The sequence below is a fragment of the Mastigoproctus giganteus genome, chromosome 7 (assembly GCF_048544385.1).
Source record: "Mastigoproctus giganteus isolate SK-2022 chromosome 7, ASM4854438v1, whole genome shotgun sequence".
Classification (NCBI taxonomy): domain Eukaryota; kingdom Metazoa; phylum Arthropoda; class Arachnida; order Uropygi; family Thelyphonidae; genus Mastigoproctus; species Mastigoproctus giganteus.
The window spans coordinates 169,776,778-169,793,411 of NC_143581.1; the positions used below are offsets into that span (position 1 = coordinate 169,776,778).

Consider the following 16,634-nt stretch of genomic DNA (forward strand, 5'->3'; position numbering starts at 1 on the left):
GACCAATCTGATTCATCCCCTTCCTTCTAGAGTTTACATAAGTAAAGAACTCTTTGCTGTTTTTCTTCGCATCCCTTGCCAAGGATCTCTCGTAATCTGCCTTCGCCTGCCTAACCTCCTTTGTAACTTGGTTACAGATCAACTTGTATCTATCATAGGCGTCCGTGTCACGTGTTAATTTGTATGTATCCCATGCATTTTTCTTCTCTGCCATATGCCTCATTAGTTCATCTGACAACCATTTAGGCCTAAACCTTGAACAATATTTCTTAGTTGGTATGTAAAGCCTAGTAGCTTCCACGATAAGTTCTTTGAATGCTTCCCATTTTGAATTTGCTGTTGGCAATATCATCAGTTGATCCCACTGTATAGAATTTAAATACTGTCTCAGTCCATTGTAGTCGCCTTTACGAAAGCAATACCCCTTCCCTTTACCCCTAATGGTAGTTACCTCTTTGAATAACTCCCACTTCAGCACACTGTGATTACTGCCACCAAGTGGTTCATTTATCTGCAGATTCTTAATGCATGAAGAATCACTACTGATAATCAAATCAAGAGTATTACTCCCTCTAGTTGCCTCCCGAACATGCTGATGTAGAAAACAATCATCCAATAAATCCACAAAAGCCTTGCTACTGTGTGAGTGACCAGCCCCCAAATTCCAGTCAATATCTGGGAAATTAAAATCCCCCATTATAAGACTCTCTGATTTACTGGCCCACTCTATTTCTCCGAACAGTTTCTTATTATACTCATCAGAGTCATTAGGCCTATAGCACACTCCTACTCTCAATTTTGATCTCCCAATGCTTATGTCACACCAAACTGACTCGACACTGCACTGTCCAGCGATGTCGACTGGCTTCACTTCCTTGGATTTTATGTGTTTTTTAACTAATAGCATAACCCCTCCTCCCTTCCTATCCTGTCTATCCTTTCTGTAGACATTGTACTCCCCAAATTCCAGTTCTGCATTTCTTATATCTGTGTGACACCACGTCTCTGAAATCCCCACAATATCTGCCTTTGATGTTTTGAGCAATACCTCAAATTCATCAAATTTATTTACTAAACTCCTAGCATTGGTGTACACCCAAGTATACATGCACCTGTTCTTTTTCTTAGCTACCCTAACACAACCCATGTGTTTACTTGTACCCCAATGATTCCCAGCAGTCTCTGAAATACCTTGCATCTTATTTTCCAGGCTGCGGCTCATTCCAATAGAAGCAGTGCAAGAATCACTTTCACCTCTACCAGTGGCTACTGTTAATCTATTAGTCCTTGTATCCCCCCAATCTAGCAGTTTTCCGACCCACCTAACATTGCCTCGATAGCATCAGCAAACATTCTTGCACCCTTTCTATTTAAGTGTATCCCATCCCTGTAGAAGCAGTCTCTCCTGTTAACAAGTACAGACCAGGCTGAAAAAAATTCTACCCCTTGAGCCCTGCACAATCTTTCCAGGGCCGAATTGATTGACAGGGCTCTCATCATATACTCCCTCCTATCGTGTCTGGGCAGAATTGCAGACACTTTCAATTTCAACCCTAATTCACGGCTTTTTTTCATCAGTGACCTGTACTTGTCAAGTAATTCCGCCGGTCTCCTACTCTTAATGTCATTAGTGCCAACATGATGGCGCACCACCACATTTTGACAGACGTGTATGTGCACACTTACATACAACCTTTCCAGGCAGATGGATTGGTCGAGGTGGACCTGTAGCCTGGCCAGTAAGGTCACCTGATCTGACTTGTTTGGACTTATTCTTTTGGGGATACATGAAGACTCTTGTGTATGAAACGCCAGTTGACACAGTGGAGGAACTTATAGCACAAATTGTTGCAGCAAGTGCAGAGATACATGACAATCCTAGGAACTTCCAACGCCTACAACATTCAGTGATGCATTGGTGTGAGTTATGAACGTCATGTGAGTTATGAATGTTTTGAACGTCACAGTCACCAGTTCAAGCACTTCTTATGAATTGTTTTTTCTATTTTGTTTGCAACAGCAAATGATTTGTATACATTAAATGACATTAAATTACTAAATGTGTTCTTCTGATTTTTACAACCCTTTAATAGCTTCTGCTGCTATAACGCCTCAATTACGAACTATGTTTACTTGACAAAAAATGTTTCTTTTGGTACCATCTATCACCTGTTCAAGTTTGTCGGTAGAGTTTCTCTGCACCCTGTATATATATATATATATATATATATATATATATATATATATATATCCTTTTTGTATTTTTCATAAATAACAAGAATAAATCAACTGTATACGTAGATTTATTCTTCAAAAAGTTTTTACAGGAAAGTATAAGTTGAATGTATTGACATGTTCATGTTTGAAGCCTAAAACTGTTGCATGTTACATTTAAAGTCAGATTTTTAATAAGCTCCACAGTGACACTTAAACTTTCTCAAGAAAGTGAACATTTGGAGGGCAGCTGGTTTTCCACACACACATTTGTTGAAAAGAGACTGTGTTAAACAGATACTATTTAAGCACCATTTTTACGATTAGTTTAAACAGAGCTACGATGCTTAATATGTTCTACTTTGTATTTCAATATTTGTAGAAGAATAAGAGAAATGTACCTCAATATGATACATAGAACATTTCCTAATGACACTCTCCAGCAAATGAATATAAAATTAATTAATACAGTTTGACATATTTCCAGCCTTCCCAACTGTAAAAATTTTCTAATGTGGGAATGTAGATGCAGAATACCTTCTCAGTTTGTCAGCAGCCCAAGCAGGATCATCAACAGTTAAACTATTGATATAAAGTGGATGAATGTGATTCATTCCCTCTCTTCTAGCAATTACATAAGTAAACAAGTCTATGCTGTTTTTCTTTGCACCTGTCGCCAAAGCTTTCTCATAATCCACCTTAGCTTGCCTGACCTCCTTTGTGACTTGATTATAGACTAGTTTATGTCTGCCATCTTTATCACCTGATAATTTATATTCGTCCCATGTATTTTTTTTCTTTTTTCTCTGCCAGAGTTTCAATAGTTCAGGTATAAGCCTTGAACAATAATTCTTTGTAAGTATGAAAATTTCAATAGCTTCTATGATTATATCTCTGAATACTACCCACGAATTTGCTATTAGTAACGTCATCAGTGTTTGTCCCACTGTATAGAATATAAAAACTGTCTGAGACGAGTGTAGTCACTTTCACAAAAGCAAAAGCCTTCCCCTTTATCCTTTATGGTGGTTACATCTTTAAGTATATCCCACACTGTGATCACTGCCACCTAGTGGGTCTTTTATCTGAAGATTCTGATTACATGAAGAATGGTAATAATCAGTTTAAGAGTATTGCTCTCTCTCTTGTTTGTTCTCTAACATAGACGTACTACTGTAGAAAAAAGTCATCCAGTAAATCCACATAAGTATTGCTACTCTGTGAGTGAAACCCATAAGTTCTAGTCAATGTCAGGAAAGTAAAAATCCCCCATTATGAGATATTCTGATTTACTAGCTAGTTGTTTGTTATACTCATCACAGTCATTTCACACCAAACTGACTCAGTATTGCACTTGTCAGCCACGTCAACCAGATCATAGCCATTCCCCATCCTGTCTTGTCCGTTCTTTCTATAAACATTTTACTCGTATTCAAATTCTGCATCCCTTATATCTGGGTGACACCATGTCACTTTTATTTTTATCCCCACAATGTCTGCTTTTTGCTTTTCATGACTCGACCAGCATGTCAAATTTATTTACTATAATCCTAGCATTGGTGTACATGCAAGTATGCGTGCACCTCTTCTTCCTCTTAGTTATCCTAACACAGCTCATGTATTTGCTTGATCTGTAAGGACTCACAGCTGGGCTTGAAATCCCCAACACCTTACTTTCCAAGCTGTTGCATGTTCCAGTGGAAGCAATGCAAGAATTATTTCAACTAGGCTTGTGGCTCTAGTTTCTGTTAGTCTGTGAATCTCTCCCCCAAGCTATCAGTTATCCAAAACACCTAACAGTAACCCCATTGCATCAGCTAATATTCTTTCACCCCCATCTATTTAAGTTTATCCCATCCCTGTAAAAACAGTCTCTTCTGTTAACAAATACAGACTATGCTGAGAAAAATTCTACCTCCATGAGCCTTGCAGAGTCTCTAGGGGATTGTGCCTTGGGGATTGCCACTGTGTTACCTGATGTGCAAGTATAAGCCCTGGCACTGAGGCAGGCAGCTGAGAGTTTGATGGGCTTTTAATTTAATTCCTTTGCGGGCATCCACCCTCAAAGGAATCCCCTTCAGGCTGTCTTAAATGCCCATGAGAATACTGATTTCTCATCTAATTTATCCACATTCTTTGCACTGAACCCACACAAAAATTTCCCCTCTGCTGTATTGTGCACCATTCCTGATAGGTTTAGTATTAGCATTAGTAGAGGTATATGATGCTAGAAAGCAAGCTTATGCAGCATCAGCCAAAAAAAAAAAAAAAAAAAAAAACCACTCCCATTTCACCCCTCTGTTCGTTTGAAATACCTGTCCAGCTGAGCCTTAAATTTATTTAGGCTATCAACTTCCACAACAACGGTTGGAAGTCTGTTCCACCAACCAACTACCCGCTGGCTAAAGGCAAATTTTCGCACATCTATCCTACATCTGTCTTTCCTCAATTTGAATTTATGCCCTCTCAGGTGATTATTCTGAGCAAGAGGAAGAATCCCATCAGCATTGAGCATGCTCGAACCATTCAAAGCTTTATACACTCTATCAGATCACCTCGCCGGTGCCTAGTGTCCAGACACTGTAATTTGCAAAACTTAAGCCTTTCTACGTAAGAGTAACCCTTTGTTCCATTCACTAATCTTGTTGCCCTTCTCTGTACTTATTCCAGCAGCTCTACATCCTTCTTGAAATGAGGCCTCCAGACCTGTATACAGTACTCAAGGTGTGGCCTGACCATTGCCTTATACAAGGGAATAATCACCTCCTTATCCCTGCTAGAAAAATTCCTGTATATCATTGACAAGACACCATGAGCTACTCTTGCAGCCACTCTGCACTGCTCAGAGAACTTCATATATGCCTACACAATTACCCCCAGGTCCTTTTCATTCTCTACCACTGTCAGTGTAGTAGCACAGAGTTGATACGTTGCTCTGGGGTTGCTGTTTCCCATATGTAGTACTTTACATTTGTCAATGTTAAACTTCATTTGCCACCTCTCAGCCCATCTGCTTAACCTTTCCAGATCCTGTTGCAGTAGCATAGTGTTAGTAGTGTCCTTAACAACCCTGCCAACCTTCGTATCGTCTGAAAACTTGGACATTAAGCTTGATATACCATCATCAATATCATTTATAAATACAGAAAACAATAATGGACAAAACACTGAACCCTGAGGGACTCCATTAATAACATTAGTCCACGATGAGCAGTGTCCATTGATTACTACTCTCTGTCTTCTCCCCCTCAACCACCCCTTTATCCATAACAGCAATTTGCCTCCAATGCCACACTGCTCCAATTTGTGCAGCAGTCTTCCATGTGCAACAGTATCAAAAGCCTTTCTAAGATCCAAATACAGTAAACCCCCCGCTAGTCGCGGGGGTTACGTTCCTGAGAAATGCCGCGAATACTGAGTTATGGCTTCCATAGTAATAAAGGGGTTCCGTTCCAAAGTATGAAATATATAAGAAAAACTAGTCTAAAATTTTGTCAATGTATATATTATATGTACCTTTATAATATGACTATGTACATGGACAGTACATAGTGAAATGCAAGCATAAGGCATCGAAATGAAAATAAGAAACAATTTAATATTAAATATAATATTTATTAGAAATTTCAAACAAATCTTTCAAACCAGCGCCTTTGCTCACTAAAAAACTTATCCCGTCAGTGCTATCACATGTTTTGCTAAAGTGTTGATAAAGGAGTTTTGCCTTTTCACGAATGATGAGTGAACTTAACGGAATTTTATTTTGAGTTCGGTTTTCTATCCACAGATTTAAAGCCTTTTCCATTTTTTCAAATTTAACATCACGAGTTACAGAGCAAATTTTTGAAGCAATTAGCGCGTTTTCACGGACACTACGGCGGTTTTTTCTTCCGATTTTTTGATTGATCGTACCGTTGACTCATTGATTTTATAATGTTTTGCCACTGAGGGGACACTTTCACCATTAGAAATTTTGTCTAATAACTCAGTTTTATTCGTTAATGTCATCACCTTTGATCTTTTCAAATTTCTCTTGTTATTCGTAGCCATATTTTTGCAGGGGTTAGAAAAGAACTTGTCCACAATAAAGTCACTTTCTTCCGTTAACACACTCGAAAAAGTCTGTTTTACACTGCAAAACAGTAGATTTATCACTTTTGTAAGCATATCAATTTCTAAATTGATAAATTTATTCAATTTATAAGCATAAAAATTAAAAGCAAACGACGAAACCTTCCATGACAAGTACATAACACATATTGAACAAGGATTAGCGAGAAACATCCACGCTCGCGATTTTGTCATCCCTCTCCCCCCACCCACTGAGCGCTGTTTTGACCGGAAAAGATAATTTTTGCCACGGCCCAATTTTAGTCACGGCGCTCTTTAAAATTCACATTTTTTTTAGGTTTCATTTTATATTAAATCAGCGACCGCGATTAGCGGGGCTTTACTGTATATAATATCAAAGTTATTCCCTGCATCCAGTTGACTGCATCATAGTATCCAATCAAATTGGTCAGGCAAGACTTTCCCTTAACAAAACCATGCTGTGTGCAAGCTATAACTGAAGTCTTGTCTTGATGATCCTGCAGTGCTTCTTTAACCAGTGCCTCCATTAATTTTCCTGGAACAGAAGTTAAACTCACAGGTCTATAATTACTTGTGTCAGCCTTTGTGAAATCCTCCTTTGTGAATTGGGGTCACATTTGCACATCTCCAGTCTATGGGTACCTCCCCTGAGTCCGAAGAAGCTCTCATAATTATGGCTAAGGGTTTGCTTACTTCCTTTGCTGCCTCCTTTAATATAACTGGATAGATCCCATCCACCCTGGGTGCCTTTTTTATGTTTATCCTCAACAGTTTCTTCTCCACTTTCCTCTCAGTTGTTACAAAATAATCTAGCTCACTGCCAGAGTTTACTTCACCTCTGGCATTCCCCTTCCTGAATAACTCCTCATGTGTGAATGTAAATGCAAAATACTTGTTTAGTTTGTTAGCCACCTGAGCAGGATCCTCAACTGTTGAACCATCAATATCCAGTGGACCAATCTGATTCATCCCTTTCCTTCTAGAGTTTGCATAGGTAAAGAACTCTTTTCTGTTTTTCTTTGCATCCTTTGCCAAGGATTTCTCATAATCTGCCTTTGCCTGCCTAATCTCCTTTGTAACTTGGTTACAGACCAGCTTATATCTATCATAGACTTCCATGTCGCCCATTAATTTATATGTATCCCATGCATTTTTCTTCTCTGCCATATGTCTCATTAGTTCATCTGACATCCATTTAGGCCAAAACTTTGAACAATATTTCTTAGTTGGTATGTAAAGCCTAGTAGCTTCCAAGGTAAGTTCTTTGAATGCTTCCCATTTTGAATTTGCTGTTAGTAACATCATCAGTTGGTCCCACTGTATAGAATTTAAATACTGTCTCAGTCCATCGTAGCCGCCTTTACGAAAGCAAAAACCCTTCCCTTTACCCCTGATGGTAGTTACCTCTTTGAGTAAATCCCACTTCAGCACACTGTGATCACTGCCACCTAGTGGTTCCTTTATCTGGGTTTGCCAACATCGAATAAGTGGCACTTTTTGTCAGGTTGTGATTCCTTGGAGAACTGTCTCCATTAGTTCTTCCCCAAGCCACAACACTCCCACTAGTTTGAGTCCTTTGCTTTGCTGCTCTAGTCTGAAACATGATTTCATTTTATATTCAGTTATACTGAGAATACTACACTAAACTAATAAATACTAAATGCAATAGTAATACTTGTCTATTCACAGATCATGCACCAATAATATGTATTACACTAGCAAGTTTATGTTATTGTACAGGGTGCCTGAAAAAGAATAGCGAGATTTCAATAGCCAGTAATTGGAAAACTGATAAAGATATTAAAGAGATGCAAATTTTATTTTAAACAGTAAGGCAAATAGTTTATAACAAGTCAAAATTGAAGAAATTGCATGAAATTCAGAGCCAGAAGCTGATAAAACTGAATGACCTAATATATGAATGAACAAAGAGGAATTACTGCAAAGAAAAAATAAATAAATAAGTAATGTCAATTTTTATTTTTTTACAATTTTTTTTCCTTTTTTTTAAATTTTTGTTTACAATAATCATGCTCTGTTTGGCTGTAAAGTCAAAACAGAAATAAATATTAATATTCAAAAGCATTACATATATAGTTTTTCAGTTTCTTTCCTTGAAAAAATTCACTCCAAGGTGCATGATATAGTCTAGAAACCCACTTGAAAAGTAATTAATACTACGTTTGGTGTCAGTGATATATCAGTTTGAAAAATAGAGAACAAAATGTAAAGGTGAAAGTGCAGGTGAATTAGCAGAGATGCATACAATACAAGAAAGCAAGCTTATGCAGCATCAGCCAAAAAAAAAAAAAAAAAACCCTCCCATTTCACCCCTCCATTTGTTCCAAATGCCAGTCCAGCTGAGCCATAAATTTATTTAGGCTATCATCTTCCACAACAAAAGATGGAAGTCTTTTGTTGTGGAATCAACCACCAATCAACTGGGTGCTGGCTAAAGGAAAATTTCCACACATCTATTCTACAACTCTCTTTCCTCAATTTGAAACTGTGCCCTCTCAGGTTCTTAATCTGAGCAAGAGGAAGAATCCCATCAGCATTCAGCTTGCTCAACCCATTCAAGGCCTTATACACCTCAATCAGATCACCTTGTAGGTGCCTACTCTCCAGGTGCTGCAATTTGCAGAACTTAAGCCTTTCTTGGTAAGAGCACCCCTTTGTTCCCTTTACCAATCTTGTTGCCCTTCTTTGTACTTGTACTAGCAACTCTACATCCTTCCTAAAATGAGGCCTCCAGACCTGTACATAGTACTCTAGGTGTGGCTGACCATTGCCTTGTATAATGGGATAATCACCTCCCTGTCCCTGCTAGCAAAATTCCTATATATCATTGACAAGGCTCCATGACCAAAGTCCATGCAAAGTCTTTCATATGTATTCACTAAAATCAGAAGATGCCATTATATCTGCTGACACCTCCTCAATTATACTGGTACAGTATTATTAAAATAAAAAATAAAAATAATAATGTTTCAAACAACAAAATACAAAAGTATTAATCAGGAATTTTATATGCCAGAAATTGTGGATGAAGAAGCAAAATACTAAATGTGAATGGTATTAGAAAGATAATTTTTATGGTTTTAATAAACCCTAAACAACATCTGGTAATGTTTCTTCAACTAAAGAGACCCAGCTGAAGTTACAAATTGAATTAGTTTTACAATATTTAGACAATGCAAAGTGGGATCTAAGTACATTAGTTAAGCATCTCGTCTTTAAATAAGAATAGTATTGTATTTTAAATAAAACACTATCTGTTCGTTTAAGCACCCGTTGTAGAAAGATTTTTCTTTTGCATCCATAAAATGTGTATTACACACACAAACAGTTAGTTTTGCATTAGCAACGCCTTTTTTGTAGGAATGGACTGGACTGTGAAGCTGGTGAGGGCTCCAAGTCAGGTACAGCTGATATAAGATGGTAATTCGAACATGTGGCAATCCATTTTTTCCTTGCAATCATGATGCAAGGAAAAAATGGATCAGTGCTAAGATCTTTCTGACATTGAATATGGAATGATTGTAGGAGGAAGACATGCAGGTGCCAGTATCTCAACAACAGCCAACATGCTTAATAGCTCCCATTCTGTGATGTCACAAGTCTTCTGTGACTGGCTCAACAGCGGTCGAACAACCAGCCAAAGGTAACACATCGGACAGTCACGTGTGGTTAATACCCATGGTGATCGTCATGTCTCATCTTGTAACACATCAGCAAAGCAGCACAGTGGCCCAACTAACCACCCAGTAATAGCAAGACCAATATCCACGTGGATTATGCTCTGGACATTAGCTCACATAGGCTATGACAGGCAATGGCCATAACAGGAATCCATACCCACTGCAAAACACAAACTGTGCCTCTCATGGGTATGTCAGTACCAACACTGGACCACTGATGTGGAAATCTGTTGCCTGATCTGATGAATCCTATTTCCAACTCACTGATGAGCATACCATTTGAAGAAAGCAATATGAGACTGTGGCCCCTGGAGCTGTTGGTGTTCAGCAGGCTGGAAGCAGCAGTGTTGTGGTTTTGGTTTTGGGACTGTTCTTGTAGTTTGCCCTGGGTCCTCTGATCACCATTAACAGCTCCATGGGAATGCCTATTTTTTTCTATCTACTCTGACTGAGTGCACACCCCTTCATGAAGATAGTGTATCCAGACAACTCTGGCATCTATCAGCAAGACAACATGCCATGCCACAAAACTCAGCAGGTTTCAAGAATGTGATAGCTTCCCACAGCTGCCCAACTCAACTGATCTCAACCCAATTGAGTATGTTTTGGATCTACTGGAAAAAAACGTTTGATGCTACAACCATACACCTGGCAATGTGCAGGCATTACTGGGCACATTGTGCAATGCATAGGTAGCACTGCTGCAGGGCACTCTGCAACACCTTGTGGAGTCATTGCACAGACTGTACTGGCTGTATTACCGGCAGAAGGTGGCTCCACAAGGTATTAGGTAGGTGTTTAATTTGTGCTGTTTGCTTATCAGCATTCATGCTTGTATTTATGCACATCATATTTTGAACTACTAATTATTTAACCTTTTCTGGAGTGTAGCTATGTACGAGGGTGGTTCAATAAAGAATTTCCCTGACCTAGCTGCAGGGGTGCTAGCCTTTTGATTTTTGGCACAGGTTTTAGTCCTTCTCTACATAGCCACCATGCAGATTTACACATTTTTCCCATCGATGGATGAGGCTACGGATACCGTTTTTGTAGAAGTGGTGAGGTTGGTCTTTGAACCATGAGTCTGTTGCAGAAATGAGTGTCTCGTCGTCAGGGAAGTGGGTCCCCCGAAAAAATTATTTGAGGGAAGGAAACAAGAAGTACAATTGTGCAAGATCGGATGAGTAGGCTGGATGTGAATGGGGTTGTATTTCATATCCACAAGTGACTGCTTGTGTTGTTGCAATTTAAGAAGTGTGAACTGGGGTATTGTCTTGAAGCATTCTCACACCTTTGGACAGCATGTCACACCTACATGTTTTGATTTCTTCCTGTGATTTTGTAAGTAAGTTGGCATAATAGGCACCAGTAATTGTTCTACCTTTCGGCAGGTAATCAGTCATTATTACGCCTTTCTCATCCCAAAACACTGTCAGCAAGACCTTTCCTGCTGACGCTTGGACCCTTGCCTTCTTGGGGGGAGGGAACTATGATGTCGCCATTCCATGGACTGATTTTTACTTTCAAGGTCGAAATGGTTTATCCAACTTTCATCCTGAGTGATTAGACGAGAGAATAAGTCTTCCTCATTTTTTGGCACAGGACTAACAACTCTTGTGGTTTTTGTTGTTGATCAGCCTTCTGGAAACCAGTCAATAATCAGGGAATCCATCTTGTACTCAATTTCTGTAAATAGAGTTGGTCATGAAGGACTGTTTCAACAGAGCCCACACTAATCTTCACCTCCTCGGAAAATTCACGTACAGATATCCGGCAATCTTCCATGATTAATGACTCCACTTTTCTGATCGTGCTGTTATCAATGGCTGAATGGGGATGACCTGGAATGGGCTCAGATTCTACCGATGTTCAACCACACCTAAACTGTCTATGCCAGTACATCACAATTCCATAGGATGGGGCTTCATCCTTATATACAGCAGTCATCTCCTTATGGATTTCTTTAGATTTCCCCTTCAAGAACAGATACTGGATTACAGCTCTGGCTTCAACTTTGTCCATGATGCTACTTTGTCACACATTCAGCTCTGTAAGAGAAAAACAAATTAAGACACAGGGCTAAAATTTTACACCTTTAGTACAGAGATATGTATAATGCTACACACAAAATATCATGACTCTGTGATATGTAGAAGTAGTTCGGGGCATTTCTTTATTGAACCACCCTCGTGTATATATATACATTTTTTGAAGGTTCTTTTTATTACATTTCCAGTAATGTGTTTATTTTTATATGAATTATCTTGAAATGATACAATAAATGCTATCATCTGTTATGAGAATTTACAAGTAAGTTTAGAATAAATGGCAAAATGAAAATAGCTTTTTAAATTGGAGGAAGAAGAGGAGAAGAAGAAATCATGCATTGTCAGCCATTTTGAAAGCTGATTTCAGCTTTCAAAAGATGAAACTCTGGATTTCATATCCAGAAGCTGATGAAATTGAATCAAGTGATACATAGAAAAAATAATATTGCACCAAAAAAAAGTGATGAGCTTTTTTATGATTTATTAATGCATTTTTTTGAAAATTTATTAACAAATTTTTTTATGAAATTTGAAAATTGTGGTTTGATTATAATTACTCTAGTTTTGAGCAACCAAATCAAAATAAGCACAAATTAATATTTAAAAGCATTTATGTACAACATTTTTATTTTTTCAAATTTTAAAAATTCCAGAAGAAACATTTCCCAGAGCCAACTGCTAGCTGACTTGGACCCCCCCCCCCCATGTATACACATTTATTATACTTACTCCAGAAAGTTCCAAGAGCTGTTCCAAGCACTAATTTTCTTAAAATTTTTGCTGTACTTGGAACAGCTCTGTATATAGTTTCACTATGTATACTGTTAAACCTGTTAATAATGTTAATTAGATCAGCATGAGTAAACCAGTGGTTCTAAAACTATTTTAACAGTCAAAAAAATTACCACTTATTGTTATTATCCCTCATTACCTAATAGCATTTTAAATTCATTCCAATTTTTTTTCCAGTAAAAACACTCCTGATCAAAAAGGAAAGAGTCCAGATGTCAGGCAGAGAAAGTAAAGGCATCTTTTAAAGAAATAATATCTTTTTCTGCTCAGTTGATTATATATTACTGCATGAATGTATGTTATCATGTTATATAATTCACCCAGTAATATATTAATCTTTATTATGTAATTACAGATATTATACTTTCTTAATGAAAGGTGTATTAGTGTATATCACATAATAATTTATTTTTATTCTGTCATTCAAAATCTACCAGTAACATACGCTACACTTCAGTTATCCTTTCCATACTAAACAGAAAATCATAATCAACATGATGTAAAACTATGTTCCGCATAGTTATAAATTACCAGCTACCTGTTTCACTAGCAAATAAGAATTTTTACTGAATCATGTCTCATCAGAGTGCAAATAGGGAGTTAAAATTCATCCTTTTAAAGTTCAAAATATTTATATCATATGCTTGGCTATTACAGCATAGTGTCTTTCGACATATAACAAGAGTTATTGGTTTAAAAGCAAAACGTATATAGAGGATCTTTGGAAAAAGATGTGACCATTTTCATGGTATATATTTCCTAAAGTAATAAGTAGAAAGAATTAAATTTACAATGCTTTATATGAATGAAGTATTTATTCATATAAAGGCACTTTCATTGTAGGGAACCTCCAACATTCACTACCTTCCTGGATAGTTTAAATATTTGTTCACAACTCTTAAACTATATATGGGTTAGTTTGATATGATACTTTATGCATTCCCAAGAAATATAATCATGAGTATTAAAATCAGATGAATAAGGTAGCCAAGACCATCAGCATGTGAACAAAATAAGAATTTAGATTTATTATTATTACTGTTCATATAGGAAATCAGTACCTCACATTCATAATATGGGATTGTTTTCCATCTTGGTGAAAACATATTTGCTCTAAATTTATTCTGTCTTTGAGATATACAAATCCTATCCGTACAGACTACACCACATACAGTGTTCATAATTGAAGGAGAAAAGATATATTTATTTTGTGTCAGGGCTACCTTGAAACCCATTTTTGCATACCATGTTTATTCATATAACCATTGAGATGAAAATCAGTCTGTTAGCTTGGGGGAGGGAAATTAAGTGACTGATTATTCTAACCGCATTTAGACCTCTTTTTATACTATTTGCACTTTTTTTTCCATAACATTAGATACATTGATGTTTATTTTAAACCACATACTTGTGAAAAGTGTGTTGCATATTTCTTTGAACAATTGCTATCTGTACATGCTAAACATTTTTCAGAGCATCTGCCAACTTCTTTTGTAAATCCCTCCTGACTTCTTATCTTCCACCTTACCATAGTACTGATGGTACTGATTATAAATTTCAAAAATTCCTGCACATGCAGTGATACAAGGTAGAGTACAGTACTTTTGTAACTTAAGCAAATAAATACAATGACAATTATTGCATCTTTTTCTAAAGACTTTGTGTGTATAAAGAAATAAAATGGGGACATTGTTATGTATATAACCATATAAATGCATTTATGTGCAATAAAATAGTTTAGATAGCAAATATTTTGAAATTTTAAATATTTTTATGCAAAGATAGTTTATTTACAAGGAAATAATATATAATTAGTTTTGAATAGTAGTATTAAACAAGTTAATGTTTCTAAAAAATTTGCTTATTCATAATAGCTTCATTATATAATTTAGATATTGTGTCATAGTTCATAAAGTACTGATAATTAAAATGCTGTGATTAAGTATAATGTTCAAAGAGAATGCTTCTATATTACTAGCAATTCATAGCAAAACTTTTATTGAGTATTAGACTGTTAATAAAGTCTTCATGAGGTTTACTAGAAAATATTATTGATATTTAGTTTTTTCTGTGTTTTTGAAAATAAAATCATGTTGAGTATATTGTCCTTTGTTAATTTATCTTTTTACAGATATTATATGTACATATTATCTAACTGTTTAAAACAGTCTGCAATGTTTTATATATGATCACTTTAATTTGTAGAATTTCTTTTAACATTGTTACTTCTCTGTTAAAAAATCAGGCTGAAATTTACTTACGGGTGCACCTTCCAGACTGCCTCAGTCTTATGGTGTTTCTCTCCCCCCCTTGCTTCTCTTTTAAAATAGGAAAAAGATTCCAATTTTAAAACAGCAGAAATGAGGGGATAAATACCCTAATTAACCATAGCAGGTTAGGCATGTCAATCACTGCCTTCTTCCTCATCTCTTCATCGCCATTTTGGAAGGGTGTACCCATAAGTAAATTTTAACCAAAAATCATAATGCACCAAACTTCATGAAGTTTAGCTCTGTAACTATTAAATTTCATTTCTTAAAATGTTTTTATTTTTGTTTCCTGTAATATTTCGGTGGATATTTAAATTGTCCAAATTAAATTTTCACCAATATTTGATATTATAAACAGCTGTTTGTTTACTTCAACGTGCATTTCCACATTTTAGTTGTGTTTAAATTAGAATCTTATGAAGCAGGTAATAGTAATATAATGAAGTAAATAAATCCAGATAAAAAAAAATAATATATATATATATATATACACAGTATATCATACATTTTAAGAACAAATTTTTTGCCAGTATATGCTTGTATTTTTTTTATTGCATCTGTATTGTTCTTACTGTGATATTCTATAAAATGCCATTAGGAAAATAGCAAATTTTCCTGTCACCATATCAGTACTAATTTTTGAATAAAAAGTATTCCCAGCCTGACTCTTTGACTGGTTTCAGGATTTTTTGTTATTTTATAACATTGTCCACTCTGCTGTTAGAAATATCATCATATAACAAACTTCATAAAGTTTTAAAATGTTCTGTTTTTATTCTGGCAAGACTATGTAAGACAGAAAAGTTTCCAACTAATCATTTTTGACAAAATTATAATCACAACCATATTTAGCAGTCATATGAGATTCAGACCGTGGTTAACTCAAATGAATGTTCAACCTGCATTCTCATGCTTAACTACCTGGCTACATCAAGCCTGTTCTATAAATAATTTTGCATTATTTGCTAATGCTAATTAACCATAATCATTTCTTGCATAATCATTTTCAACTGCTAATGCTAATTAGCATTAGCAGTGGAAAATGATGCAAGAAAGCAAGCAAGCTTGTACAGCATCAGCCAAAAAAAAACAAAAAAACAAAACACTTCCCATTTCACCTATTCATTCCCTTGAATAGTTTCTCTAGTTATTCCTTGAATTTATTAAACTATCAACTTCCACAACAGATGGAAGTTTGTTCCAGCAATCAACCACATGCTGGCTAAAGGCAAGCTTCCGTACATCTATTCCGCAACTGCCCTTCCACTATTTGAATTTTTTCCACCTCGTGTGATCTGAGGGCACCTCCATAGCTGGGTGGGCAGGAGCAGCAGTGCATCGCACACGCTTCTTGATTAGACCAGGGTTCGAGCTCGTGACCACCAAATACGGAGGAAAGTTCAGGGAATGACCACCACATATCCCGGAGCAGTATGGCCTTAGTTACTAATGCTCCTAAAAACCAAATAACAAACAACAAACGTGTTCTGAGCAAGAAGAATTCCATCAGCATTGAG

The 16,634-nt window shown here is 36.5% G+C and overlaps 1 protein-coding gene across 1 annotated transcript in view; it reads left to right on the forward strand.

Annotated features, from left to right (window-relative positions):
• LOC150083325 (basigin-like) overlaps positions 1-15,376 on the forward strand; it is a 218,123-nt gene extending 202,747 nt beyond the window's left edge. The window contains exon 12 of the mRNA XM_090377977.1: positions 13,025-15,376. Coding sequence (XP_090234103.1) covers positions 13,025-13,079 — 55 coding nt within the window. The 3' untranslated portion in view covers positions 13,080-15,376. The remainder of the gene's footprint in view (positions 1-13,024) is intronic.
• The last annotated feature ends 1,258 nt before the right edge of the window (positions 15,377-16,634 follow it).